Here is a 27,435-nt window from a genome sequence, read left to right on the forward strand (position 1 = left end):
AATTGTTGGTTTGTTCCTTTGACTGGGCCATATGTTCAATTTTCCTAGTGTGATTTGTTAGTTTTTGCTGGCATCTAGGCATTTAATTACCTTAATTAGTTTATTCTGGAGATTGCTTTCACTTCTTTTATCTAGGGTTTTCTTGCTGGATGAATTTGTTGTCTATCTGTTCTTTGACATTCCGTTCAGCTTTATCTGGACCTTTAGCTTAAGTTTTGTTTAACAGAGGAGAATTTTTCAGTTCTTGTTTTCTTGTTTCTTGCCCTGCTTGTGTGGTGTCTTCCCCCCACACACACACTTAGGAGGGTCTACTTAGATATTATATACCCCAGCCAGATTTTCCCAGACCAAACTGGCCTCCTATCAGGAGGAAAGAGTCACCTGCATCGGTTTCCCTGAGGGTGAGACCCAGCAGGCTGAAAGACTTTCCTGTGAAGTCTCTGGACTCTGTTTTTCTTATCCTTCCCTGTGTGTGGTGCTTGTCTGACTGCAGGTCCCACCAGCATAAGATGATGCTGTACCTTTAACTTTGGCAGACTCTCCCTGCTGGGGGCGTGGTGGAGACAGAGGAGAGGTTGTAGGCTGGTTTTAATGGCTTCAAATTACCAAGCCCTGGGGTCTGAATTCCTTGAGGGAGGGATTCCACCTGAGTTGGGCTTCACCCCTCCCCTGGGGAAGGCACAAGCTCCTGATAAGCACCCAAAAGAGCGCACTTCTGCCTATGCCTGGGGCAGTTCCAGCCTGAAAAGTCCTGCCGCTGTATCCAGAGGCAGTCAAGCCTTTGTAGGTACACAGCCACAAAAACCTCTGTTTCCTTCTTTTTTTTTTCCCCCTTTTTCTGTCAGTTCTGCCCCCTTGGCACCAGGGCAAAAATGAGCAATCTCTGCTTTGATCAGGTTCACCTAAGCTGGGGGCCTATTTTTAGTAGTCAGAGTTTGTTAATTAGTTCCACAATTGGTGTTTGATTGTGCCCAGTGCCTGCTGCTGGTAAAGTCCTTTCCTTTCCCCTCTGGGAAGTGGCCTGTGGGTGAGAGGCGCTGGCCACCGCAGCTTTGGGAACTCACGGTTCTGGGGGGTGCTCGCAGTTGGTCCAGCTGGTCCAGACTGGGGTACGCTGTGTGTTTGGTCACTGTCGTGGCTCCGGGAGCTGTTCTGTACTGTTTCTGGTTATTAGTAGTTGTTCTGGAGGACAAACTAAAATGCTCATGTTGTTAAGCTGCCATCTTGACCTGAAAGTCTCTGTTATTGGTGACTATCTTAAGATCTTTCTCAGATATTTTCAACCCTATCTGATTCCAGAAGATTTTCATCTCTTCAAAAAGAAACCCGTTGTTCATTTGCCAGTCACTCCCTATTCCACCTTCCTCTAGCATCTGGAATTCACTAATCTACTTTTTGGCCACTATGAATAATGCTATAGTGAAAAATTTTATATATGTTTTTGTATGAATGTAAGTTTTCACTTCTCTTGGGCATATACCTAGGAGTGGAATTGCTGGGTCATATGGTAACTCTCTGTTTAACTTTTTGAGGAACTAAAGGGGAATTTACATTCCATCCAGCAGTGTATGAAGCTTCCAGTTTTCCACATATTAAACCAACATTTTGCTGTCTTTTTCATTATAACCTTTCTAATGAGTGTGAAGTCTATGTTATTGTGGTTTTGATTTGCGTTTCTCTGGTGACTAATGATGTTGAGCATCTTTTATGTGCTTATTGGCCATTTATAGATCTCTGGTGAAATGTGTGGTTGGATCCTTTGTTCATTTTTTAATTGGGTTACTTGTTTCTTTATTGCTTAGTTTTAAGAGTTCTCCATTTAGTCTCAATTGTAGTCTCTCTCTTTTTTTTTTTTTAACTTTTTTATTGTATAGTGTAACATGTATACAATACAAAGAAAGAAAAAAGCAATTGTTTCAAAGCACTCTTCAACATGTAGTTACAGAACACTTCCCAGAGTTTGTCGTGGGGTACGATAGCATCATCTCAGATTTTCCCTTCTAGCTGTTCAATACATGTTTTTCTTTATTAAAATGTTAATCAGTATTCAGCTATAAATGATATTGTAGGTCAATATTTTTAATTTCTCATTTTTAATTCCATATTTAACTTTTTAAAAAAATCATTGTAAACTTACAAAAACATTGTAAAATAATAGAAGTTCTATATATTCTTTTCCCAGCTTCTCTTAATGTGAACATGTTATATAACCATTTTCAATTATCAAAATGAGGAAATTAGCATTGATGTGTTACTTCTAACTAAACTATAGATCTTATTTGAATTTCACCAGTTTTCCCATTATTATCCTTTTTTCTGTTGCAAAATCTAGTTCAGGATGCCACATTGCATTTCATTATCATGTCTCCCTAGACTTTTTTTTTTGGTGTGAAATTCTTTTTTTAAATTTTTATTATAAAACTAATCAACATACAATATGAACATTCTTTTTTTTATCACATAGTTATATATTCATCATCATGATCATTTCTTAGAACATTTGCATCAATTCAGACAAAGAAATAAAAAGAAAAAAAATCATACATACCATATTCCTTACCCCTCCCTTTCATTGATCACTAGTATTTCAATCTACTAAATTTATTTTAACATTTGTTCCTCCTATTATTTATTTTTAATCCATATGTTTTACTCATCTGTCCATAAGGTAGATAAAAGAAGCATCAGACACAAGGTTTTCACAATCACACAGTCATGTTGCGAAAGCTATATCGGTATACAATCATCTTCAAGAAACATGGCTACTGGAACACAGCTCTACATTTCCAGGCAGTTCCCTCCAACCTCTCTGTTACGCTTTAACTAAAAAGGTGATATTTATTTAATGCGTAAGAATACCTCCAGGATAACCTCTCGACACTGTTTGGAATCTCTCAGCCTTTGACACTTTATTTTGTTTCATTTCTCTCTTCCCTCTTTCAATCGAGAAGGTTTTCTCAGTCCCTTGGTGCTGAGTCCCAGCTCATTCTAGGATTTCTGTCCCACGTTGCCAGGAAGGTCCACACCCCTGGGAGTCATGCCCCATGTAAAGAGGGGGAGGGCAGTGAGTTTGCTTGTTGTGTTGGCTGAGAGAGAGGCCACATTTGAGCAACAAAAGAGGTTCCCTTGGGGGTGACTCTTAGGCCTAATTTTAAGTAGGCTTAGCTTATCCTTTGCAGGGTTAGGTTTCATATGAACATACCCTAAGATTGGGGGCTCAGACTATTGCTTTGGTTGTTCCTATTGCTTGTGAGAATATCAAGAATTCCCCACTTGGGGAAGTTGAATTTTCCCCCTTTCTCACCATTCCCCCAAGGGGACTTTGCAAATATTTTTTAATTCACTGTTCTAATCCTTCTGGGATTTATCAAGTCATCACTCTGAACAAACCTACAAACTCTCATGCCCTACTCAAGGTTCCATGTACTTATGGTGTTCAGTTAAGCTGTCCACATAAGTTATATTAGGAAATGCACTAGTCAAAATATAAATTTTGTACCAAATAAACATTTTTTGCTTTAGTTTCACACATAAGTTGAAGTTTTAAATTATTAATTGCCATCTCTTTTCAACACCCTGCATTATTGACATTCCTTTGTTCTTCTTCATGCAAAACATTTTTAAATTTGTACATTTAGTCACTATCATTATACATGTAGTCTCTTTTTAGAAATATGATTTGCAAAATTTTTCTCCCATTCTGTAGGTTCTTTTTACTTTCTTGATGGAGTCTTTGGAACACAGTAGTTCTTAATTTTGATGAAGTCTAGTTTGTCTATTTTTTCTTTAGTTGCTTGTGCTTTTAATGCTACATCTATGAAACCATTGCCTAATCTAAGGTCATGAAGATTTAAGGAGTTTATAGTTTTAGCTCTCACTTTTAAGTTTTTAAGCAATTTTGAGTTAATTTTTATATATGACATGAAGTTGTGTCAAACTTTGTTTTTCTTGAGCGTATCCAGTTGTGCCAGTGATGAGACTGTTCTTTCCTCCATTAAATTGTCTTGATGCTTTTCAAAAGGAAAAACCTGAAATTGTGGAACTGTAACCCATACCGAACTTTGAAACCTGTTCTATAGCCACTTGTTAAAATGTACTTTGAAATTTATGCTTTTTTATAATATATGTTGTATTTCACAATAAAAAATCTTTTTAAAAAGTCCACTAATCATAAATATAAGGGTTTTTCCCTGGATTCTCAATTCTGTTCCATTGATCTATAAGTCATCCTTATGCCAGGACTATACTGCCTTGAAGTGTGAGTCCTCCAACTTTGTTCTTCTTTTTCAGGATTGTTTTAGCTATATGGGGTTATTTGCATTTCCATGCAAATTTTAGGATTAGGTTTTCAATTTGTGCAAATAGGTCAGCAGGACTTTTTTTTTGTCTTTTGGTCAGACTGTTTAAACCATTTATACTTAAAGTAATTATTAAGAAAGGATTTATTTATATCATTTTGCTATGTCTTGTATATGTCATGTTCATTTTTTCCTTCTTTTTCTTTAGTTCTGTTTTCTTTTGTGTTAAGTAGATAATATCTAGTGTACCTTTACAAGTCTCTTGTTATTTCTTTTCTTTTTTTTTTAGTTGTTAGTGGTTACCCTTGGAGTTCCAATTAATGTATTAATTTTTTACAATCTAGTTTGGATTAATACTCAACTTAATTTCAATAGAATATAAAAACCTTGCTCATAGAGCTCTATTTCTTTCACCCTTCTTTGCGCTATTATTGTCATACAAATTATGACTTCATACATTATAAGTCCATTAACAGAGCTTTATAATTATTCTTTTATGCAGTTATATTTTAAATCAGAAAGGAGAAAGTTTTATAAAGAAAAATTCATTTATGTTGACTTTTATGTGTATCTATATATATCTACCTTTGCCTGATACTCTTTATATTGTCTTGTAGATTCAGATTACTGACTAGTGTCATTTCATTTCAGCCTGAAGGATTCCCTTTTACTATTTTCTCTAAGTATGTATAATAGGATCAGATTGGCTCATTTTTTATTATCCTGGTTGTCTTAAGTTCTCTCTCTTTATTGAGATATAATTTACATAGCATAAAACACTTTTTATTTGAACAATTCAGTGGTTTTTAATATATTCACAAAGTTATATTACCATCACCATTATCTAAGTCCAGAACATTTTTATCACCTCCAAAAGAAACCCTGTAAACATTAGCAGTCACTGCTTCCTCCCCCATCCCCCAGCCCCTGGCAACCACTAATGTATGAGAAAGGCATAAAGGGAGCTTTCAAGAGTCAGGTAGTTTTCCCTTTGTAGATCTTGGTTGTGGCTACATGGGTGTGTTAACTTTGTGACAGTTTATGGAGGTATATTATGATCTGTGTGATTTTTCTCTACATATGTTTTTGTTTAATAAAAAAAAAAAAAAATCCAACCCATGAAAGTAGCTCTAAAATAAACAATTTTATCACAAAATTGAAAAACTATTTAATAAGACAAAGTCAATTTTTGGTGAATTTTCTGCCTTCTAAATTTTCTCAGACATAACTGAGCTTGGGCACTTTAGTTTTCAGTTATTCCCAGGTTGAAGTGATCTTTGCTTTTTCTAAAGTTGTATCACAATCATTATCTGTCTTTTGACAACCTATCGATTAACAATAAGTCCTTCTGATCCCTTCTATCATTGTTTTCTTCAACTGTTTAGTTTTTATTTTTAAATTACTTTTGTACACTTATGTCTTTCTCACTGGATTGTCACTTCTATTCAGCAGGAATCGTGTGTTTTTTCTTCATTTTGGCTGAGGTTCTCAGTGCAGCAAGGGACTTGTACATGAGGCTTTATTTTTACTCAGAATTTGGAAGGTTTGCATATGAAATGGTTAAATTGGTAGTTATTTTTCTTTTAAAAGTTGTCTTCTGTTTTCCTTAAAATCTTTTTTTGTCAGAGAAGATTAGCACCCTGTGCAAGGTTGACACCTAAACTCATGAAGTATTCAATGTTTAAAAAAAAATTTTTTTTTAATCTATTTTTGTATGTGTTTTCCACATAATGGCCATTATGTGTTTAGGGCACAGATTGTTTCCAGTTGTGAACCTCAACCTGCAAGTAATCCCACTTGTATTTCACAAGTGAGGCATGAACTTTTTTAGTTCGGCCCCTTTCAGGATAAACTTTTATCATTCTATTGAAATTTTACCTTATTTTCCTGAAACTTCATTTGAATTTGCACTTGCATTTGCACACAGACAGAAATTGGTACATGAAAATATTATGATGTGCTTGAGCTTGACTTAGAAAACTTCCATTAGTATGCAAATCTTTTGTAAACATGCAAGATGAATTTCAGTGAGACAGCTCACTGAGAGGTTTTCTGTATCTGACTTCTTTATTAAGTACCTGGAATCTGTGTTTTAACTATGTGCTGTTTTTTAGAGCATTGAATAAAGGGCCAAAGATCATAAAGGGCAAAATATAAAATATACCTCCGTATAACAAATTAAAATTCTCAGAGGTCACTATATGGAATGAAGACAGGAAAAATGTTGGAAAGGAGTAAATAAAAGTAAGTCAAAGTAGTCCAGGTGCTGAATATTTTGATTGATAGGAAATGAACTTTGCATTTGGTAAACAAATAGTCGGACCACAAAATATCTGGAGGCTTCTAACAAAATTGTTGTTTTTCAGTGTTAAATATGAATCTATCACTTAAAATTAGAGAAAACCCGCTTTGTGTCCTCCCTCACCAACCATAAGAGATAGTCTACAAAGAGTACAAAACTATGTGGGCTTAGAATCCATGGGTTTATTATTGTTTCTTCTTCCTCTTCTTTTTTTCTGCAAAAGAAATAAATCTGAAGTTTCAGTAACATTGAATCTTTTAGTTTGGGTCCATCAGCGGCACAGGGATTAGGCAAGAAAGCCTTTGGCAGTTGGGATTTTTGGAGTAATGTTCTAAAACGTTTTCCTTTGGTTTGTAGAAGTTTGAAAGGTAAGTTTTCATGCTCTTAAGAAAGTCTGGTTGAACTTTGGCAGTTGCATTTACCTAAAATCATCATTGTATTTTGCCACCTTTCATAGGTGAGAAACCTGAGATTTAAGCAAAGTAAACCAACTCGACCAAAGTCACACAACTGATGTATGGCAGAGATAGGATGGACAGCCCCGCTTAACTCTAAGACTTGGCTTATCCTTTTTTTTTTTTTTTTTTAAACTATATCATGAATTATAAGAAATACCACTAATATTCAGAGATGGACAAGCCACCTACAAAAATGAAGGCATAACTGTGAATACAGCATTATTTTAGTTGTTCATATTTGGATGATCTAGTTGACTTATTTTCCATGCCAGAGTTTACTCCAGGCTAATATCTCCTTAGCTCCAGGAATGTATCTTGCTTTGTACATACCAATTTGGCTTAAGTATGGGTTAATTAAAAGACTTTAGGAAAATAAACATAATTGTCCTTCCTCATTCAGTCTGTCCCATGCATTCTAATATAGTAGTCCTAAACACCTCGTACTGAAATTTATTAGGCTGTGAGCTCTCTAATGGTAAGGTTCACTGTTGTTTTCTTAACAGGATAATATATCTGGCCTGTGTTATTATTCATGACTCTTCTGAATCTAAGTGACAGTAGCCCAGTTCAAATAGCATCCACAAAAGGGAATTTATTGGCGTACGTAACTGAAAAGTCCTAGGGTCATCAGATTGAGATACAGTAGACCCAGGATTCTCATTTTTCATCTCTGTTGGCTTCATTCTCAGGGAGAACTTCAGCCGCCTTTGCTGCATCCTCTTGTTTATAACTTACTGCTATAAGTTAGTGCTTGTAATGGCTAAGTGTTGGAATGGCCCGTGGCTTGGTCCTCAGCCTACTGCTCTATCGTTGCTTCTTCCCTGCGTGATCTCATCCAGTTCAGTGCTTAAAGTTCCATTTCTGCTTCAAAGGTTTCCATATTATAGCTCTGGCCTTGACCTCTTATCTGAGCTCAACACTGATAATATTCAGCTTCCTGGTACATACCCCTCATTGGCATCTCACACTTATCAAGGCCACAACTAAAATTTTGATTTGGCCCCACCTTTCAAAATCAGCTGCTGTTCCACCTATCTTCACTGTCTCAGTGAAGGGACTCCCCATTTACCCTCTCGCTCAGATTGATTACCTACCCTCTGAGGTTCTCAGAACCCAAGAGTCATTCTTGATTCTTTTTTGCTCTCACCTATAAATACTCATCAGTCTGTGTTCACAATCTATCCCTAGTTCTCTGACATCACAGCTTTTCTGCCTTCAGAGCTCAGGGTGCCATAATTTCTCATGTAGACATATGATTGCAGTAACTTTTTCACTCATCTCTACCTTTTCTCTTGCCCTCTTGGTTTTCATACAGTAGCTGGCATAACTTTTTAAAAATTTACTGTAGATTACAGTAGCTTCCCAGCGCATCTAGGCGTAAATCCAAAGTACTTTCATGGGTCCTTGATGTGATCTGTTTCTTGACTAACCTAATGATCTTACTTCTTACCGCTTTCTCCCTTACTCATTTGTGTTGAATAGTCTTAATGGCTTTTCTTTGAACTTGTTCTCTCTGAATCTTTACACTTACTGTTCCTTCTTCTTATTGCCTGGAATGTATTCATGCTGGCACCAGAGGCAGAATGCAGTGGCAGGAAAGCCAGTACACCTGTGGTAAACCCATTTGCCTTGTGCACGTAAAGGAGATAGTCTAGCCTGTGATCGGTAATGTGTGTGAAATGTAGGATTTGCAGAAGAATTGCATTTCAAGGCTTTCTTTTTGGGGAATAAATACGTTTTTGATGCCCCTTCTACTCCTACTTCTTTAGCTGATGGCACATAAAAACCTATATGTAATTGATAACCAGGTAAATATTATTTGCAGTTCTTCAAGGAAAAAATCCACCTGTCATTGGCATTTTTCATCATCATTATTCTGTGTGTTTAATGCTATTTGCAGGCAGTGTTATGTATAAAATGTTATGCCATAAGGTGGTATGGCAAAGAATGACAATGGTTTGTATAGAAGTCCTGACAGAACACTTTTTTTCTGCCTATATCTATATATTGAACATGAGTGATAGTTCTTAATTTTCTAAATAGTTCTAAAGCTGATGTAAAAATGCCTCTGTCTTTACTCACTGTTAGATGTTTACTGATGGTTGAATGAGAGAATGACTGATTCATTCCATCCCTGATTATCTTGAATTAAGGTAAAATGACTTAGTCATTGAGTTCACGGGAACTTCTTTCCAGAGAGGCTGCTCCAGCAAGTCATACACTCTATATAGGGGAACATTCTAGGAGGAATCGTGGAAGCCAGGAAGTGAAGTGTTTGTTTTGACTTTTTAGCTTACCAGGTGCCTTCATTAAAGAAGTAACTTTTTTGGACCTTTGTTTCCTCATTGCTGATTTCTTAAGTGAACCATGGATTTAGATGAGAAGTTTGCAGAGTTTTGAATTTCATACCCAGTATATGTTTTTTTTTTTTTTTTTTTTTTTAAAGGAAAGACAGAGAGAAGGAAGGAAGGATAGAAGGAAGGAAGGAAGGAAGAAAGGGAAACATCTTTAAACATTTTCTTGTTTTATTGTATTCTGTTTCTCCGTTTTTTTGGTACATGGGCTGGGGCCGGGAATCGAACCGAGGTCCTCCGGCATAGCAGGCAAGCACTTTGCCCGCTGAGCCACCGCGGCCCGCCCCCAGTATATGTTTTTAAAGGAATATGGATGTAGTTGCACTTTCATGAGCATGTTTAGAGTGCAAGGACTACAGGATAGTAAAGCAGCCTGTTCCATTAGCTCTCTTTCTGATGCTCAAACATTGTGAGAACTTCTTTAACTCTTCTTATGTGGCACCCTTCCCTCACTGATGACTGCTTTTTAAGTATGGTGTTCTCTTTGGTTAAAGTGAGTGAGCCAGTGTTCAGGTCCAGTGACTTTGGGAGTGTGTGTCTTTTTGCACCTGACTGGTAACCAAGGAAGTATGATCTTGGAGTTGTTGCCAGTGGATATTTATCAGAATATTCAGAAGTACAGAGTGATCTTTAGGAAATTTACCTGAAAAGTGTGCAGTCTGTGTTTCTGAAGGTGCTTTCACATCTGTACTTGAGTTAATCCTGATTGGCAGAGAGCTGCGTCTCCAGCTGTCATTGTTTGGGGCCACAGAGGTTACCTCAGTACTGGCTGACCCTGGGGACCCAGACGTGGTGCTGCTGGGTCTACTGTAAAGGTCTTGGTGAAGACACGGGAGGAAGGACCTTTTGATCTCTGCCTAAGTAATAATTGTACTTTTCATGAGGACCTGATTTATCTCATATTATAGAACCTGTGAATTATGAAACTGCTCCCATTTTGTTTAGGCTTTTAGGAAACTCAGACAACTTACAGATTCTTCCTTAATAAATTAATTAATTGATTGGGTGATTGTTGAGTTTTTGAAGTGTGTCAGACACTGTTTTTGGCAAATTTTGGGGTTTCAAAAATTAGTAAGATATTACATTTTAGTGAGAGAGAGAGATAATGAACAAGAAAGCAAATATATAAGAAGTGTAAAATAAGTGGTTTGAGGAAAATACATAGCATGTTTTATGAACTAAACTGTCCCTTAGAATGGTGCTTGACAAGTAGTAGAAAGTATGTAAATATTAGCTGTTATTAGTAGTAGTAATTTTAATATGGTTGGTTGGGTGAAGGACAGGCACTGTAAAAAAGAACATCAGGTCTTAGGTATGGTGGTGAGGTTGTGTGATTTGGAGTGACTGGGAGTTACTTTAAAATTTGGTGGTCATGGAAATGCTTTCTGAGTTGGTGACATTTCATCTGGGAACTGAATAGCCAACTCTTTGAAGCTCTTTGGTAAAGGTGTGGACAGGCTGAGGAGAACAGTCCAGGCAGTGAATATATGGAGAGCAAAGGCCCTGCGGCAGAGGACTTAACTGAAGGATCAGAAAGCCCAGGGTTGGTTAGTTACAGTGTGATGGATGGGCAGAGGAGGGGATATTGTAGGACCCACCCAAAGTCAGAGAGATAATTGGCCAGTTTGATTGGGCTCTGTAAGCCAGGATATAGAGATTGGGTTTTATTCTTTGTACATAGGTGGCTATGGAAGAGTTTTTAGCATGAAGTGCAATGATCTGGTCTTAAGTTTCACTGTGGCTGCTGGATGGAGGTTGAACTGGGGGTTGGGAGGAGAATGAAAAATAGTACCCCAGAATGGCTTAGATTAGGTTGGTAGCCGTGGGGTTGAAGAGAAATGAATAGACTGAAGGTGTTATGCAGGGTGAGTTAGTTGATGAGACATCCTGATGGATTAGATTTGTGGGAGTGAGGTACGAGAAAGAAAGGCAAGGAAAGGAGCTAAGTTTTTGACTTATATTGCCAAGTGGGATGGGTGAAACAGTTAGGGGGTGGGAATAGGGGAAATCAAATGTTCTGTTTTAGCTGTGTTAAATTTGAGATGCTCCCTCTACATCTAAGTGGAGACATCTTATATGGATAAGTGGCAGCAGAATGGAAGTTAAAAAGGATACATAGGGGGCTGTAAAAGCATGCAGTGGGGAGGTGACCTGATCTGGCGTTAAGGGAAGTCCTTCTAGAAAAAGTAAGACTTAAACCCAAAGGGAAGGTTGGGTGGGAGTGAAGGCATGGTATTAGGATTGTGGAGAAAAGACGTGCACTTTTGCTAATGTTTAACCTTTGGCATGATTTGTGTGCAGTTAACCTTTGCCAGGTAGTCCTAAAGACTGCATTTCAAGAAGACTTCGACCTAGATTTTAGAGAATTTGAGTTATTTTGTCACTAAGTTGCCATGATAGAGAAGCAAAATCCATTCATCTTTTCTTTCTGTTTCTTTTTATCTAGTTTGAGAAGAGATACAGAGATTTTTCATAAAATTATGTTGGAGAATTGCAGAACTCTCTATGCCCAGAAATAGCTTCTGAGTTCTCCAGTGTCACTGTTTCTTTTCCTTGAAACTTGAGAAGTGGGGTTCTCCTGAACGTGTCTTCCATCCAGATGTGGAAACACTTTGCTTTTTAGTACTTATTGAATAAAACAAAATTGGAGACTACTTTGTCTGAATATATCATTTTATGTATTTCATTTTTGGATAGAAAAGACATACTTCCTCACTCTTTCTTCTCCATTATATGAATATTCCAGAATTCATTTTATCAGCCCCTTAATGATTAGATTGTTTCCAATTTTTCACAACTACACAATGCTGTGGTGAAGGGCTCTCTTCACATGTGAAGTCATTGTGAGTGGGTAAGTACTTTCATAGGTTAAATTCATCCATACGATTACTAGATCACAGGGAGTGTGCTTGTATAATTTTGATAAACAATTTCAAGTTGTACTTCCAATGTGTCAGTTTACACTCCCCTTGACAAATTTTAAGAGTACCTGTTTTCCCAATCATTGTCAGCTGGGCGTATTATCAAAGATTTAGCTTTGCCAATCCTGCAAATCCAAGGTTTAACTTGGTATCCCTCTATGGTTTTATTTTGTGTTTTTCTTATTCAGAGGTTGAACATCTTTTTACATATCGACAAGCCCTTTTTCTCTTTTCTGTGCCTTCTTGTTTTAACCACTTTTCTGTTAGGATGTTGATCTTTTCCTAGACTAGGGAGATTAATCCTTTGTATGATATGAAATGGAAACATTTTTTCCCTTAGCAATTTGTCTTTTTACTTTGCTGCTTGTGGTACTTTTTCCATGAAAAAATTGTTTGATTTTTCTGGAAGATGAATTTATCAATGATATGTTTGTATATCTTCTAGATTTTTGGTCATAGCTATAAAGGTCTTACATTTTCCCAAGGTTTTCTTCTAGTATTTTATGGTTTTGCTTTTTATGTTTAAATTTGATCCACTGGGAATTTATATTGGTGTAAAACTTTAAAAATATGGATCCCAGCTTCACTCTTTTTTTTTTTTTTTTTTTTTTTGAGAACAAAGCTATTTTAATCATTCAAAGAGCTAGCTCAGTATGTTTCAATTTATTTTTTACACATCATGGTTGCACAATTTGAAGCTGGTTAAATACAAATAGTTTTCAAAATTTCTTTGAATATTTTTAATTACTACATGTAAAGTGATCACGAAAATATTTGGCATTAAGTTTTAAAATTCTGAACAGGCACTTACATGAAGGGAAATGTTACCATTCACAGATGTCTATATTTAAAATAGATGCTCCAGCATAGAACTTTTTGCCAATAGAGAAGTTGTTTATCGGCCATTTTATCAAAGTGCCATTGTAGTAAAATAGGTTAAGGAAATTAATTTGGATTATTTAGCTTACTCAAAGTATTACCTGACAAGGTTTACTCTGAAGTGTATAAAAAATATTGGTACAAAAACCAATGAGCCATAAATGAAAGTAGTTTCCACACAGCAGGCTTTGTTTTGGTATCTGCATCTCACATTTACTGCATTTGAGATCAGATCCCATGCACAGAATCAGATGACTGCAACCTTCTTTTTCAGAGACGTTGAATAAATGACTTGAATTTAATGTTAAAAAAATTAAAACAGGTGGTAAGATTTAAATTTGAGGTTGAACTAACTAATGTTCCAGTTTAACAAACATGAAATTGTCCAGATCTGGAAAATACATGCTTCACATATGCTCCTGAGTCCCCCATCCCAAAATTTTCACCTGAAATGTGAAGAGAATAAATTTGTGAGGCCAAGAAAATAGTGCATATATGGCAAAAAGATTCCTTAAATTAAAAAAATACACATACACATTTCAGAGTATTTATGGAAAAATTACACAGTTTAACAAATTTTAAAACACCAACATAGGGTCAATTCCACATTACAGAAAACATATAGTGGCAATGCTGAAAAGTAGCAGAATGGTTACTTTTGGGGGAAAAAAAAGACAATGATTACAGTAACATGCCACATATTCCCTTGAAAAAAAAATTTAATATTCATGTGACAGAAGACTTCTAAGAGGGTACAAATTCAGGAAGCCATGGAATGGTAGACTCAAAGGCACCTACAATTCAACACTTCATATGTGTTTCTCAAAGTTATGTAAAAACAATTTAGTTGTTTTAAAAAATTGAGATGCTGTTTTAAATCTCTGCACAATATAAGGGCTATTCAGGTTTTCTCATTTTACTTGGACATAAAATATGTTTCTGCGTGAAAAGAGTAAGTACTCATTCGCATGAAAAGGGAGAAAATATTTATAATCAACACTAAGCAGAAAGAAAGCAAAATTATAAATAGACAGCCTACTCACAGGAAGATCTTTAATATTTATGCTTAAGTATATCTGAGTGCTTATCATCAAATCAAAGTGCAGTTAATTAAAAAAAAAAAAGGAGGCAGCTTAAGAAAGTTCCAGTGTCTCAAAGAAAGCACTTTTTAAAATGTATATACACGAAGAACATTTAGTTATATCATAAAATATATGCAGCACTGTAGGATAAAGGAAGACTATTATAAATGGAGTTTTGGCCTTTTACCCCTACATGCCACAACCATCTTCAACCTGCTGAACTTAATCTCAATAGTTACAGGAGTTTTTTGTTTTTCTTTTTTACTCCCATTCAGTTCATATTTCAGGCTGTTCAGCAGATGCCTGTGATTCTGGAGATTCAAATCGCTGGTGAAAGTTTGTTCTCTGTTTCCTCAGTTTTTCAGGTGCTTTTCTCCATAAAATGATCTCCTGCTGCTTGAAGTACCTTCTGTCTTCCTCATCAACAAGGACTAGATTCAAAAAGTACCTTACTGAAAATTTTTTGTTCACATCTCTCATTGTTGGAGTTGGGTCATATCCCGCTAAAAATAGTCTTATTGGAATTGATTCACCTTTTACTGGTGCACCATCCATTATTTCATATTTGGCAATTGTTTCTGTTTCTGTTGTTGTACTAGGTCCAATCCCTGTGATCTCTTTTTTGATCAGCTGTAACTCCATATGTTGGATTTGTATTCTTACTAATAAAAAGTAAATTTTTCCAACAATCACATCCTTTAAATGATACTTTGATTTATTATATTCAAATTCTATATGTAGACAATCTTCAATGCCCACCTCCATTTTAATAGAATTATTTACATCAGGATAGGTGGCAAGCTGGTGAACAATAAGATCATACTCTTTTACCAAGTCTGTCAGTCTTCTTACTATTGTCACTTTAAGAAAATACCTCAAGCGAACATTGGCACCAGTATAAGATTCATATGGCTTTTCAACTTGCATGAATTCAAAGTCATAACTTCTGCTCTGAGTCAGTTCTCCAGGCAAGGCCAATTCTTTCACTAGGTTTACAAATTCATGAGTATTACTCTTGTCATTGAAAAGTTCAATTTGACCTACAAATTCAATTCTAATTCCTTGGTGCTCTAGCCTCTTCCCAGGTTGCTTAAAGGCTAGGTTTACCATTGTCAGCGCCGCCGCCGCGTCCCCCCCACTTCACTCCCAGCTTCACTCTTGTCTTAGATGACAGCTAGTGAAATCAGAGCACCTTCCCTCTCCTATACATAGAAAACCTTACATTGCAATTTTTACTTCTTGAACACATATTCCAGTATGTAGAATTTATTCCTTCCTTCACAAAATACATCTTAATTCTGCTGTTTAAGCCTTCTGGATTTTATAAAATAAACATATTGATCAAATCATATTTATTGAGCATTTATTAGGTTTTTTGGTTTATTGGTTTAAGAAGAAATTCTCCCAGTTGCCATTTATTCCCATAGCCTGATTGCTTCAGGTCTGTTGACTGTTGTTTCGTATGTTTTGTCTGGGACTGTAGTGTAAGGAAGGAGGGCAAATTGTTATTCTATTTTGCTGAAAGTGGAGATGATGATTGGAGATTTTAGCACCAGCTTTTCAGCCATGGATAGAAGAAGTAGGCAAAGCATCTAGAGAACATGATACTCATTGCATTCCATGTACTCTGCATGTGTTACATTCACCAAAATAGACCATATTACTTGACTGTAAAAAGTCTCAGTGAATATAGAAAGGGTTGAAATTATACAGAGAATGTTCCTGAGATTAAATTAGAAAACCTTAACTGTGAGATATCTAGAAAAATTAAAATTTTTGGAAATTAATACCTCTAAACAATTGATTCATCAAAGAAGAAATCACAAGGCAAATTAGAAAGTATTTTGAACCAAATGGTAATGCCAATACATGTCAAAATTTGTGGGACAAAGCTAAAACAGTGCTTAGAGGGCAATTTATAGCTTTTAATGCTTATATTATAAAAGAAAGTATACAATTGGTGGCCTACAGTTTTACTGTAAAAAGAAAGAGAACATTGCAAAGACAGACATTGATTCTTTTAAATTATCACCAAAATTGATAACCGCCTTGCTAGACCGATCAAGAAGAAAAAAAGAGAACCCAAATGATCGATGTCATAAAAGAAAGCCTATTCATTGCATTAATCTTAAGTAAACTCAAACCATGGTGGGGGTTTTCCTTAGCTGGACAGTTTTGAAGAGCGCTGACTGCTGAGGCCTGAATGCCAGAATCCCTCCAGTTTTGGGGATAGAAGCTTTTGGTCCTGAGCCCCTCTTTACACCCTAATAGTTTTCCTCTGCTTTTAGTTTCTCAAGCACAATGCCATTCTTTTCTTTATGTTCTTTTTCTAAGTCCCTTTTGTCCCCTAATTTAAATGTTCTTCCCCTGTCCTTCACCTGGCCTTCAGGAAGTATCTCTGCTAGCCTCCTTGACCTTTACCCCCTTTGCTCTCTTTATGGCTGCCTGGATAAACTTTACTGTTTTTATAATCCATGATGTGTGTCTATATATTGCACTCAACATGGTCTTCTGTGATTATCTGTCTAAACATGTGTCTTTCTCCACTGTTAGAGTTTGGAAATATGGCTTGTAAATCATTCATTTTTATTTCCCTAGCCCTTAGCCCAATATTTGGAACATTGGGTTTTTGAATGAATGGTCTTATGGGAAAATGTTCTGTGTTCCAAATGGCTAAATGATGAATGAGGTTTGAGATCACAAATTTGTGTGTGTACCTGGCTTGGAATGCATGAATTTCTATTGTTGCAGCTTGATAGCCCACCTAAATTGATATAAAAATTTGTTGAGATTTTTTAATATTATCCAATTTTGTTAAAAATATTTTATATCAAATTGTTGATGGGCTATTTTAGAGATTGTAAAAGAAATAGAACATGTGTTTAGATTTTGTTTTTGTATGAAGGGACAATGTATTGTGGTAGTTAGTATGCTTCATTTGATTATCATACTAAGAGACATACTCAGATTATTTTGTTGACCGGTGATTAAATAAATCAAATCTGTAAATATCTCTAGTTAATGCTTTATAGTCAACTCTTGTTACTAAAACTTTGGTTATAGACAGTGTATTCTTTAGTTCTTAGGTCTTTCCCTTAGATGCCCTCTTGTCAATATGATTTGGAATTCATTGTGATACTACTCAATCTTTTTAGTTGTCCCAGTGTACTTTGAAGAAATAGACCTGTAATCTTTGCCATGCGACTTTCCTAAGTTGACCTCTAAGTTTAGGTGAGTGCATTGCTTGATAATGAGGATGTTTTCTTGGTAACTTCAGAAACCTTAAAGAGTAGATAATCAAGCCCTGGCATTCATTACTGTGTTGGCATGTATTTAAATAAAAAGCATGACATGACCATTTCTCTAGTTAATTTTAACACTAAACTTCTGACTAAAACATTGTTTTTTATTTATATCTGAACTTGTAACTAAATTTCATTTTACTGTTTAAAATGTAGTGAAGTATTTTCCTTTCTCAACTTAGATAAAATTTATAGTAGGCCCTTTCTTCTAGTTGAATAGATTTAAATTGTCAATAAATTTTCAGAAGTAAAATTAGAGAATAATATTTTGAGGGTTTTATTTTCCTTTTAGCTGTTAATAGAGAAATAGGCTATGAGCCTCTTAACACATTTAAGATTACTGCTAGTTAAAAATTCAATCAGGTGGAGTTCTTTTCTGTGTAAGGTGTGCCTGTAAAGTAGATAAGGTCATGTCTGTTTTATTATGTTTTTAGTAACCAAACTTTTTTTCTCTCTTTTCTTAGGTTTCTGATTATTACAGACCATTTTCTGAAAAGCCCGGAATTGGTAAAAGCCATGTATGCCAAAATGAGCAATTCAGAAAGGTAACCCCAGAAACCAATGTGGTTTTGAGTATTTAGCATTCCATATAGAGTATCCTGTACACATGATTGAAAAACTGTGTGGTTTCATAGTTGGCACAAAATCTCTAAATACGTTTGCGTCGGTAATGGTTTTAAATTGGTTGTTAACATTACAACCTAGCCACAACAGGCAGTGATTTATGTAGGGTTGCAGAATCCAGGTTGACACATAACAAAAATTTTATGCTTTGATTTTATAATAGTAATTCCCTCAACTATGTCGTTATGGTGGTGTATTTGAGATGTGCTCATTTGTACATATCACTGGTATAATGATTTGGGAAAGAGAGTGCTAGGTTTGTAATTTTTTCTGTAGATCCTTCAGACTAAAGGATAATTAATCCCCCTGTGTTCTCTGTACATTTGTAAGAGCAGTGACGTAGGAGCACAGAGGCCGTGGTGCTGTATCTCTTTTCAAATCAGCTCTTTATGAGTAAAATGTGGGGACTGAGTAAAATGACTCACAGGGCTCAGCCATTCTAATAGTGTGTGTTTTTCCTGACCTTATTAGAAAAGTTGCCTTGGGAAATAAGAGCATTTATTCAGAAGTCACAGTTGAAATGATCAAAAGCTTGAAAAATGTTAATCTTTTGAGTGTAGTCACAAATTTATACTTGTGATGGTTTTGAAATTCTTTTCTTGTATTTGGATTCCAATAATTAAGCTTTATGAAATCTTTTGTTAAGTAGTTTTTAAAAAATATTTTTAGCATTAAGGAATAGTTAATGTTTTAAAGTCAGTTTAAATATCAAGTTAATAAGTCCATTTATTCTTCCCATCCCCCAAGTGCATACCTCTGTTACAGAAAATTAATTATTTATAGTTTTTTGACCCCAAATAAATGATGTGATGTGCAGTGCTATAAATTAGTAAATTACCTTGCAATAAGGAACACCTAAATACAAGAATGACATTAATTGTATTTTAATAGTCAAGTTTATATTTTTCATATTCCTACCAAATGATTTATTTTTTAAACTTGTATAACCAATTGGGGATGACAGACTGAAAATCTCCTGCTGTTGTTTATAAAAAGTTGTTGCAGGCACTACCCTACTTCACACAGGTTTCTGTTAAAATGTCATCTCTTTCTCAGCTTTCATTTTCCTCAGAAGGAGGAGTGGTGTTGTGTTGTCTTCAGGACCAGGAGTGAGTATTGTCTTTGACTGGTTCTCTGTCCTTAGTGTCCCCCAGAATCTGGGTTGAAACTAGTACAAGCACTGTTGAAAGCTGCCGTTAAGAGGGCACCTCTGTTGGTGCTCAAGGAGGCAGCAGTTGTGTTAGACTGGGGTGATTCGTGCGGACTGGGCAGGGTGCTGGGGTGATTCTGCTCAGGGCAGTGCTGAGCTGAAGGACTGCACTGTTTCTTACCATAGCAGTCAGCTTGGATTGGTTCTTTGTGTCACTTGTGTTGTAGGGGAGAGGATGTCAGATATTGAGATGGAGATCTCTAGGTTTTTGGCATCCCAGAAATACATCTAAAAAAGAGCTGCTGGGCAGAGGGAAGGGTCAGGGGAAGGGCATGGAGACAAGTCCTCCAGGACTTGACATTTCTCTGGATATGTGTTCTAGCTCATGGAGCTGCTACTCTTTATTTGTTGACAGCCATTGTTTTGTAGTTGCTGGACTACAATAATAGCTTCCAAGGTTGTATATGCAAGAAAATATTGGAGCATCTATTTATATTTTTGTTTTCCAAAAATTAAGAAAATTAAGTTTTATTAATATTTACTATGGTAGTTTGCCAGTGGCAGATTATCTATAAATTACATGTATTGGGAGTGTATGATGCAAACTTTTTTACTGACCAAGAAAGTTTGATGAATGCTAGACTGAACCATGCTATTGCGAGATCATTTGTTCTTGTGGACCTTCATTCTTTAATAATTTTTAACTGAACTTATATTCATTGAGTCCCTGTGGGCTGCTAAACTCTGAGAATACCCAGGCTGCCCAACACAGTAGTGTTCAAAAAGCGGTGCTGCTTTTTGTGGCGTCATTTGCCATGTCAGTAATCATAATATTGTCATTTTGAAGTATGTCAATCAAAAGCAATTTTTATAGTCTTGGTATTTTCTGGAGGCCTCTGTCCATGTCTTTTTTACCTGAGGGCAGATGGTACAAAAGGACACACATCAAGGCTGTTTCAGGGATGGAAGGTAGGAAAAGGGACTGCTATTCTTGGGCACCAGATAAGCCATAACCCTTCCAAACATTACGTTGATGTTAATGTGGTATTTTAGGACATGACCTTCCTCTTTTTTAAATGCTTTTTTTATATGAGAATATACATGGTAAGTCAAAACATTTAATTGACCACATCCTAAATCTAAAAAATGTTACTTAAGAACAAACCTCGCCTTTGCTCTGCATTTTGTGCACTAGGTATTAACTGCTTTTACTATGAATACATTGTCAGTGAAAATTTTTATTTAACAAACATGTGTACAGGTCTAGTTATGTAAGCCAGGGATTGTTCTGAGCCCTCCATAAATATTAACTTGGTCATCAGATTGATTGTGTAAGCTTGACACTGTCATTGTCCCTGCTTTGTAGAAGTGTACACTAAGGATGTCTGTTTAAGTAGCTTCCTCAAGGTCATGCAGCTGTGGGTGGCTGAGCAGGACTGCATCAGGTCATCTGGCTCTGAAACCTAAGGCAACAACTACCATGCCATGCTACCTGCAGGTAAACCCCACTTAGGGAATACGTATCTGCGGTACACGTAAGAAATTTAAAGCACCCACGCACACTCTGTGGACAGCAGACCGATTGAGTCCCTTTTAAGAAGAGAGTGTTCATTCTCTTTCAAGTAGTGGGTTTTTTCTCCTGAAGGTCCATCGATTGGCAGACTTCTCTAATATTGATGAAATGCCACGAGTGGTATTTGCATGTCATGATCAGTCAATAAAGGTTAGTTTAATTAGTGAATGAAGAAAAGAATGGGGCATAAGCCCTTAGTTTCACTGGGAGACGGATTTTACTGGAGGTGGGTCTTGGTTGTTTCCATGATACTTAATGATATGGCCTCATTTAAATTTATAGCTGCAGCAAACTTCTTTTTCAAGGAACCAAAAATATTCTGGCTCAAGATTTGTACTTCATTTCTCATGCCCTCTAGATTGCACATATACACACATGGAAGCAATTTAAATATACCAACAAATTTTGGGGTCTGTTTAACCACTTTAGGATTAAAGAAAATGGGGCCTAACACAGAAGGATTTGGTGCTGTACTCAGGGGAAAAGAAAAGGCTACAAACACTTTTTAGTCCTCTGTGGTTTTGGTTAAGGTGATATGTCTTTCATTTGATTCACTTTAAGTGGTTTTTAGTGCCTGCTGTGGGTGGGGTTCTAGCCCATGTCCTGCGGGGAGGTACCTAGGTTAACTCAACACCATGCCCACCTTGGTACCCTGCAGCCTCGTAGAGAGGTAGAAGAAGCATCCGTACTGCTGTAATGCCAGATGGCTCAGAGGCAGTACTGCAGGGTCGCACTTGGATGGGAGTGCAGTGGGTGGGGGGAGAGGAGGGGACAGGCAGCGCTGCTGCAGGGTGGGGTAGGTAAAGTCTTTGTGAAAGAGGAGTTTGACTTGAGCATGTAGGCTGGGCAGGATTTCAGCAGGTCTGTGTTAAGAAGAGAGTGTGGGAATTTCCTAGTTGAAGCCACACCAGAGGCATTTACAGGTACAGGAATCTTTGAAGGTGTATTGGGCAGCATCGAGAAGTTCAGTTTGATGGGAATAAAAATATTTGTAAGAGAGCAGTGGGAGGAGAGCACTGAGCAGGAAAGCCAGGGTTGGGCTTTAGTTTGGTGACAAAAGTATTTTGGTTCATTCAGATATTTGTCATCAGACAAAAATAACTGTCCTTATGGAGCTTTTGTTCTAGAGGTGAGAATGACACAAAACAAAGACGTGAAATTAAAACATTCCTGATAGTGACACGCATTAAGAAGGAAAATAAAGCTGGAAGGGAAGTTATTAGATGGTGTTTCCTCGCTGCTCACAGAGCCCTGGGGAGCTGAGGCTCTGGGGTTGAGGGATGGCTGGGTGCTCAGAGCTGGGTGTGGTGCGGCCCAATGAGCCCCTGGGGCTGATGCCTACAGCTGTCGAGTGGGGGAGAGGGCTGGAGAGGATGGGGGGGGGGAGGAGGCGCAACAGAAGTACTTAGTCCTTAGGAGAAGTAGAGGCTTTTGGGCTCCTTTTGAGCAATAGTGGATAATGTTCAGAGTTGTACTTGGGCAGATTAATAGGATTGCAAGAATTGTGGAGTCTCTCCCAACAGGATATGTAATGAATTAACTTCTGTCTTTTGCGTCTGGAAGGTACTGTGTGCCACCCTTGGGGGGACTGAGGAAACCATCACTGGAGACATTGTCTTAGTTCTGGAGTTTAGATGAGGAACTTGCTAGGGAACCGTGGTGAGAATGGTGGTGCTTTTTGCTTAAGAGTATGATCAGAATCACCTGAGGAATTTTTAAAACATGCAGGTGTGCAGGCTGGGGCTCAGGGCTGTTGAAGTAGAATATCCAGCTGGGTTAGCAGCTGTGAGACTGGAAGTGTTGAGGGCCGGTCAGTGAAAAGAATGCTGTGTTTATTTGGCACTTGGCAGTGCCACTGGTGCCTTGTGGGGGACAGGCCAGCACAGTTCTGCTGGGATGTTGGTTCCCAGGTGGGTCCCCTGATGGGTCTTCTGGAGTCCAGGCCTTCTCAGATTCCCCTTTGCTTAAAGTGCTGTGTAAGTCCTGACGCTCTTAGCTAGTGCTAGTTCTTTTAATTGTTGTCAAAATTAGTTGACTCCTTCACCTAGGGGCTGGTAGCTTATTTGGCAGATTACTTGGTGAGGACATTTTTGATACAGATATGTGTCCACACTCAATTCCTGTGGTAAGATTTTGCAAAGAATGTCCAATTTTCTTGTCTCCCTTCCCGGTGAATTGGAGTGAATATTAACAAATTGAATTAGCTGCCCTGGGTAAACAGCTTCTGAAATTTCAAGTTTATGATCTGGTTGTATAGCTTAATTGATTAAGACAGGACGCTAGTTATACCACTTACCACTTTGGACAAATTACCTAGCCTTCCTGAAACTCTCTTTCATCTGTAAAATGGGGATAACAAAGTAGTCACCCTAGGGAATTGTGATAATGAATTGAAGTACAGACACAAGCTCTCAGTACCTGCCATAAAATTATCACTCAATAAATTATACTTATGTCATTACATAATGATAAATGATTATATTCAGTAAATGTGAACTGCTGCTATTTATGCTTCCGTGCTTTTGCTATCACCACTGCTCCTCTCACTGCCACTGCTGTCACCTCCAGTCCCCTCATTGACACTGTGGTTACCTCTCCTCTCCTGTCTGCCCATGTTGTTACCACCACAACTTTTACTACAGCTTTGATGATCTTGACTTTTTCCTCCAGGAAGCATCACTGTTACATATAGAATGCAATACATAGCCATTGTCACTTAATCCTAACAATTGACCCTGTGAAATGAAGTAGGTTTTATTCTTGTCGTTTTCCAAATCAGGGATCTGAAGCTTAATTATCTAGGTCTGGGTTGCAAAGATAGCTAAGATCTATTTGAACTCAGTGTGTGTGATGTCAAAACCAATTTTCTTATCCCTGTAGCACAACTCAGTTCTTATATCTGTAGTTTATTAAGGAACTAATGAGATTAATTCAGCAACAGTCATCTGTCTGGATCTTGGTTACTTTGTTGTGCACGATTAATAAAATTTCTGATGTTTGTGACATACTATTTAATAGATTATACATATTGAGTAGTTCAAATGTAAATTCAAATTTGTTGGTGAGAGCAGTCCTTAAATTTGAATTACAAATTTTTATTTCTAGAATCCTGCCATAGAATGCTCATAAAACTCAGTTTCTCCCTCCCTCTCTGCCCCTCACCCAGTCCTTTCATAAAAACTTAACCATTTCAGGATGATACAGGTATGGCATTTAAAAGTGTGCCCTGCATCAATTTTAATATTACTTTAAAATGTGATGTTTTGCTATAATATTTTCCCCTAAATATCCTTTATATGCACATTGCCATCATTCTTTTCATATAATAGGAGTCATAGCTTTGAGGACAGAGTATATAAATATTTAATCAGATGTGAATTAGAAATAGAATGTTGTATGATTTCTAAATGTTGGGTTAATTTCTTTTTTCCGTTAATTAATAAAAAAAATTAAAAAAAAAGAAATAGAATGTTAACGAGAGCCAGCGGATATGAACATGTGGATCCTTGACTCTGAAATGAGGCACGTGGTGGAAACCCAAGGATGCCTGTGCTGATGGGTTCTGGGCCAAGGGAAGCAAGACTTGTTCGCTCATATGCAGTAATTTTAGAAGACCAATCTCTAACTTCTTTAACTGGGTCTTTTTTGCTTTTGCATCCTTTATACCTGAGTGAATAAATCAATGAGTGAGTAATGTTTGTTAAATCATTTGTTCTGTAATGTTTTCAAGGCAGTGTTTGGTGTAGTTTCCCTCCTAATGGAAAGTAAGATATCAAAACTTTCAACATTTGTATACCATTTTCCCTGTCTACTCACTTCATTTTAACATGTATGTTTTTCACATAGAAATGATATTGGCAAATGTAATGTACAATTAAAATAAATGATTTTGAAAAAAATTTCCTATTTGACTTATGAGTAGATAGAATACCCTATGTGTGGTTCTTTTAAGTTAAGATAAGGATGGGTTAGGAAGGTGATCAGAGGGAGAGTGACTCAGAGAGTTAGGTGGGCCCTCTGGTGAGGAGTGCACATAGACCAGACTGAAGAGTTTTGACCCACTTCTTAAAAGTGACCCATTAATATTTAATGGGAACCGTTCAAAGTTTTTATCTGCAGACAACTTCATGTTAGTAGGATCATTTAATGAAACGAAGTCTATTTTCAGGTGATATTCAAACTTAGTTTGCATTTTTATGTTTTAAATATCCATTTCTGATATTTTCCCTCAAAAGCGCTCTTTAGAGCTCCCGTCTTGTAAGAGATCTCCCATCTTATTGTGTGATGAATAGTAGTATAGCAGTTCATTTACTGAGTTAGGGAGAAGTCTAGGGGGAAGATTTGACCCTGGGTAAACTTGTAAAGAAGGCAAGCTGTTTTTACTTTTCCTTGTAGCTCTTTGGAATCCCCCTCAGGTCATCTACTTGGACCCCTTGTCCTCCAGGACTGTCTGTCTGCCTTGACTGCCACCAGTCATGGTCTGTGTTCTGTCCTAACGTCACTTGGCACTTTGCAGAACTTGTCCCGTTTTTTGGTTTTTTTTTTCTAGCTGCAAAAGATAACATAAAAAAAAAAACCAAAAAACCCAAACAGTTGTTTTCAAAGTTCACTCCAATAAGCAGCTGCAGAACATATTTATAGTTTGGTATGGATTACCAATCCACAATTGAAGAGTTTCCCTTCTAGCTGCTCCAAACACTGGAGGCAAAAGAAATGTCAGTATAATGATTTACTGGTCATACTCATTTGTTAAATCCTATCTTCTCTGTTATAACTCCTCCTTCCCTTTTGATGCTTCTCCCACTCTCTAAGGATCTTTGACTATGTCCTTTCTAACTTTTTCATATTGGAAAGGGTGTCAATATTATAGGATAGAGAGATGGAATTAGTTGATATTCTTGGAGAGGCTGACCCCTCCGGGTTTCAGGACTTATCTAGCCTAATAATCCTCTGGAGGTAATGGGTTTTTGGAAAGTAAACATAATGAATGAAACTTGGAGTCTCAGAGCCCTAGGTATTCTTTAGGGTTTATAGGCATGATGTTGGTTGGGATTTGGCAAACCGTGGCAATTAGCAATATTTAGCTGAAGCTTGCATAAGAATAGCCTCATGATTCTATTTGAACTCTTAGCCTCTGATATCTTGTAATGTTACCTTTCTTTTCCTCTTTTTGGTCCAGAAGGCATTATTGATCCCTTGGAGCCAGGGCCAGGCTCATCCCTGGGAGTCATGTCTCACATTGTCTGGGAGATTTTCACTTCTGAATATCATGTCCCCTGTAGGGAGGACATGCTTGGAGAGAGAGAGGCCACATCTGAGCAACTAAAGAAGTTTCCTGAAAGCAAGTCTTAGACATAATTATTGGTAGTCTTAGTTTCTACATTACAGAAGGAAGTTTCATAGGGGCAAACCTCAAAATCTAAGGCTTGGCCAACTTTCTTGGGAATCGCTAATGTTTGAGAAAGCACCGGAGGTGTCCTTGATGGGAACGTTAAATGGCTCCATATTTTTCCTCTAGTCCCTTAAAGGTACTTTTTTAGTTATCAGCCCTCTATAGTCTGGGACGTCTTTGTCTATTACATTAAGCTGTACAGAATTACAAGGCTTCAATCCCATTCTGGTCTCTATATGCTTGGGTTGTATAATGTGCTATCCAGATAGGGTGATTTCGATTGTGTGTTGCAGGAAATTTAGGGTCTACACACCAATGAATCTCTCTGCAACTGGTCTCATACATTAGGTGAAGCTCTAGAATATATATTCTATCACCATATATTACCCTGTATTCTGATTTATGTTAATCCCAACCAGATTGACTTCATTTTTATTTCTAATTGAAACCTTTTTCGATTACTTTAACTGTTATTGTATGTAGCAATGCTGACTTTCAGAGCTGCAGAACTCCAACTCTAACCTTAGGTGTCACAGAGGTTCTGGAAGTTCCAGGGAAATGCTAGCCTATACACTTACACCTCAATGTCTCAGAATCTAGAAATATATTTACAGCTTTGGACTAAGTATGGCTGCATTAAGACCTTACAATCTAGGCTTATAAGTATTTTCAGAAAGAGAATATCTCATATTTGTTCTTTTGTTTCTGACTTATTTTGCATTATACATTGTCCCCAAGGTTCATTTGGTTCATTGTGTACCTCATGATGTCATTCCTTTTTGTAGCTGCACAGTTCCCTCCCCCCATATATATCACATATATTTATATATATGATAATATTTATATCACAGTTCGCCATTTTGCTTCTTGGTCATTGTACTCTTTGGCCCCCTCCATCTCCTGGGCATTACGGATAATTTCCAGAATAAATAAACCATGTCTTACAGTGTACTCACTTTGTCGTACCATCAGCAGTATTCTCAACTTTAGACAATTTTCACTGATTGAAAAATACAAAGAATTGATAATATCAAATCAGAACTTCCCCTAATCTATTGTCCCTACCCCCCTACCCCACCAATTATTTACCCCTGGTATTG

The 27,435-nt window shown here is 37.1% G+C and overlaps 1 protein-coding gene and 1 pseudogene across 1 annotated transcript in view; one reads left to right on the forward strand and one right to left on the reverse strand.

Moving 5' to 3' along the window:
* The window catches only part of ATXN10 (ataxin 10), a 288,405-nt gene that overhangs the window by 81,595 nt on the left and 179,375 nt on the right, over positions 1 to 27,435 (forward strand). Inside the window, exon 6 of the mRNA XM_077169167.1 lies at positions 18,061 to 18,141. Within this exon, the coding sequence (XP_077025282.1) occupies positions 18,061 to 18,141 (81 nt within the window). The remainder of the gene's footprint in view (positions 1 to 18,060; positions 18,142 to 27,435) is intronic.
* LOC143691126 (vacuolar protein sorting-associated protein 26A pseudogene) lies at positions 14,546 to 15,348 on the reverse strand (annotated as a pseudogene).

This window comes from Tamandua tetradactyla, chromosome 7 (assembly GCF_023851605.1).
Source record: "Tamandua tetradactyla isolate mTamTet1 chromosome 7, mTamTet1.pri, whole genome shotgun sequence".
In the NCBI taxonomy this organism is placed as follows: Eukaryota; Metazoa; Chordata; class Mammalia; order Pilosa; family Myrmecophagidae; genus Tamandua; species Tamandua tetradactyla.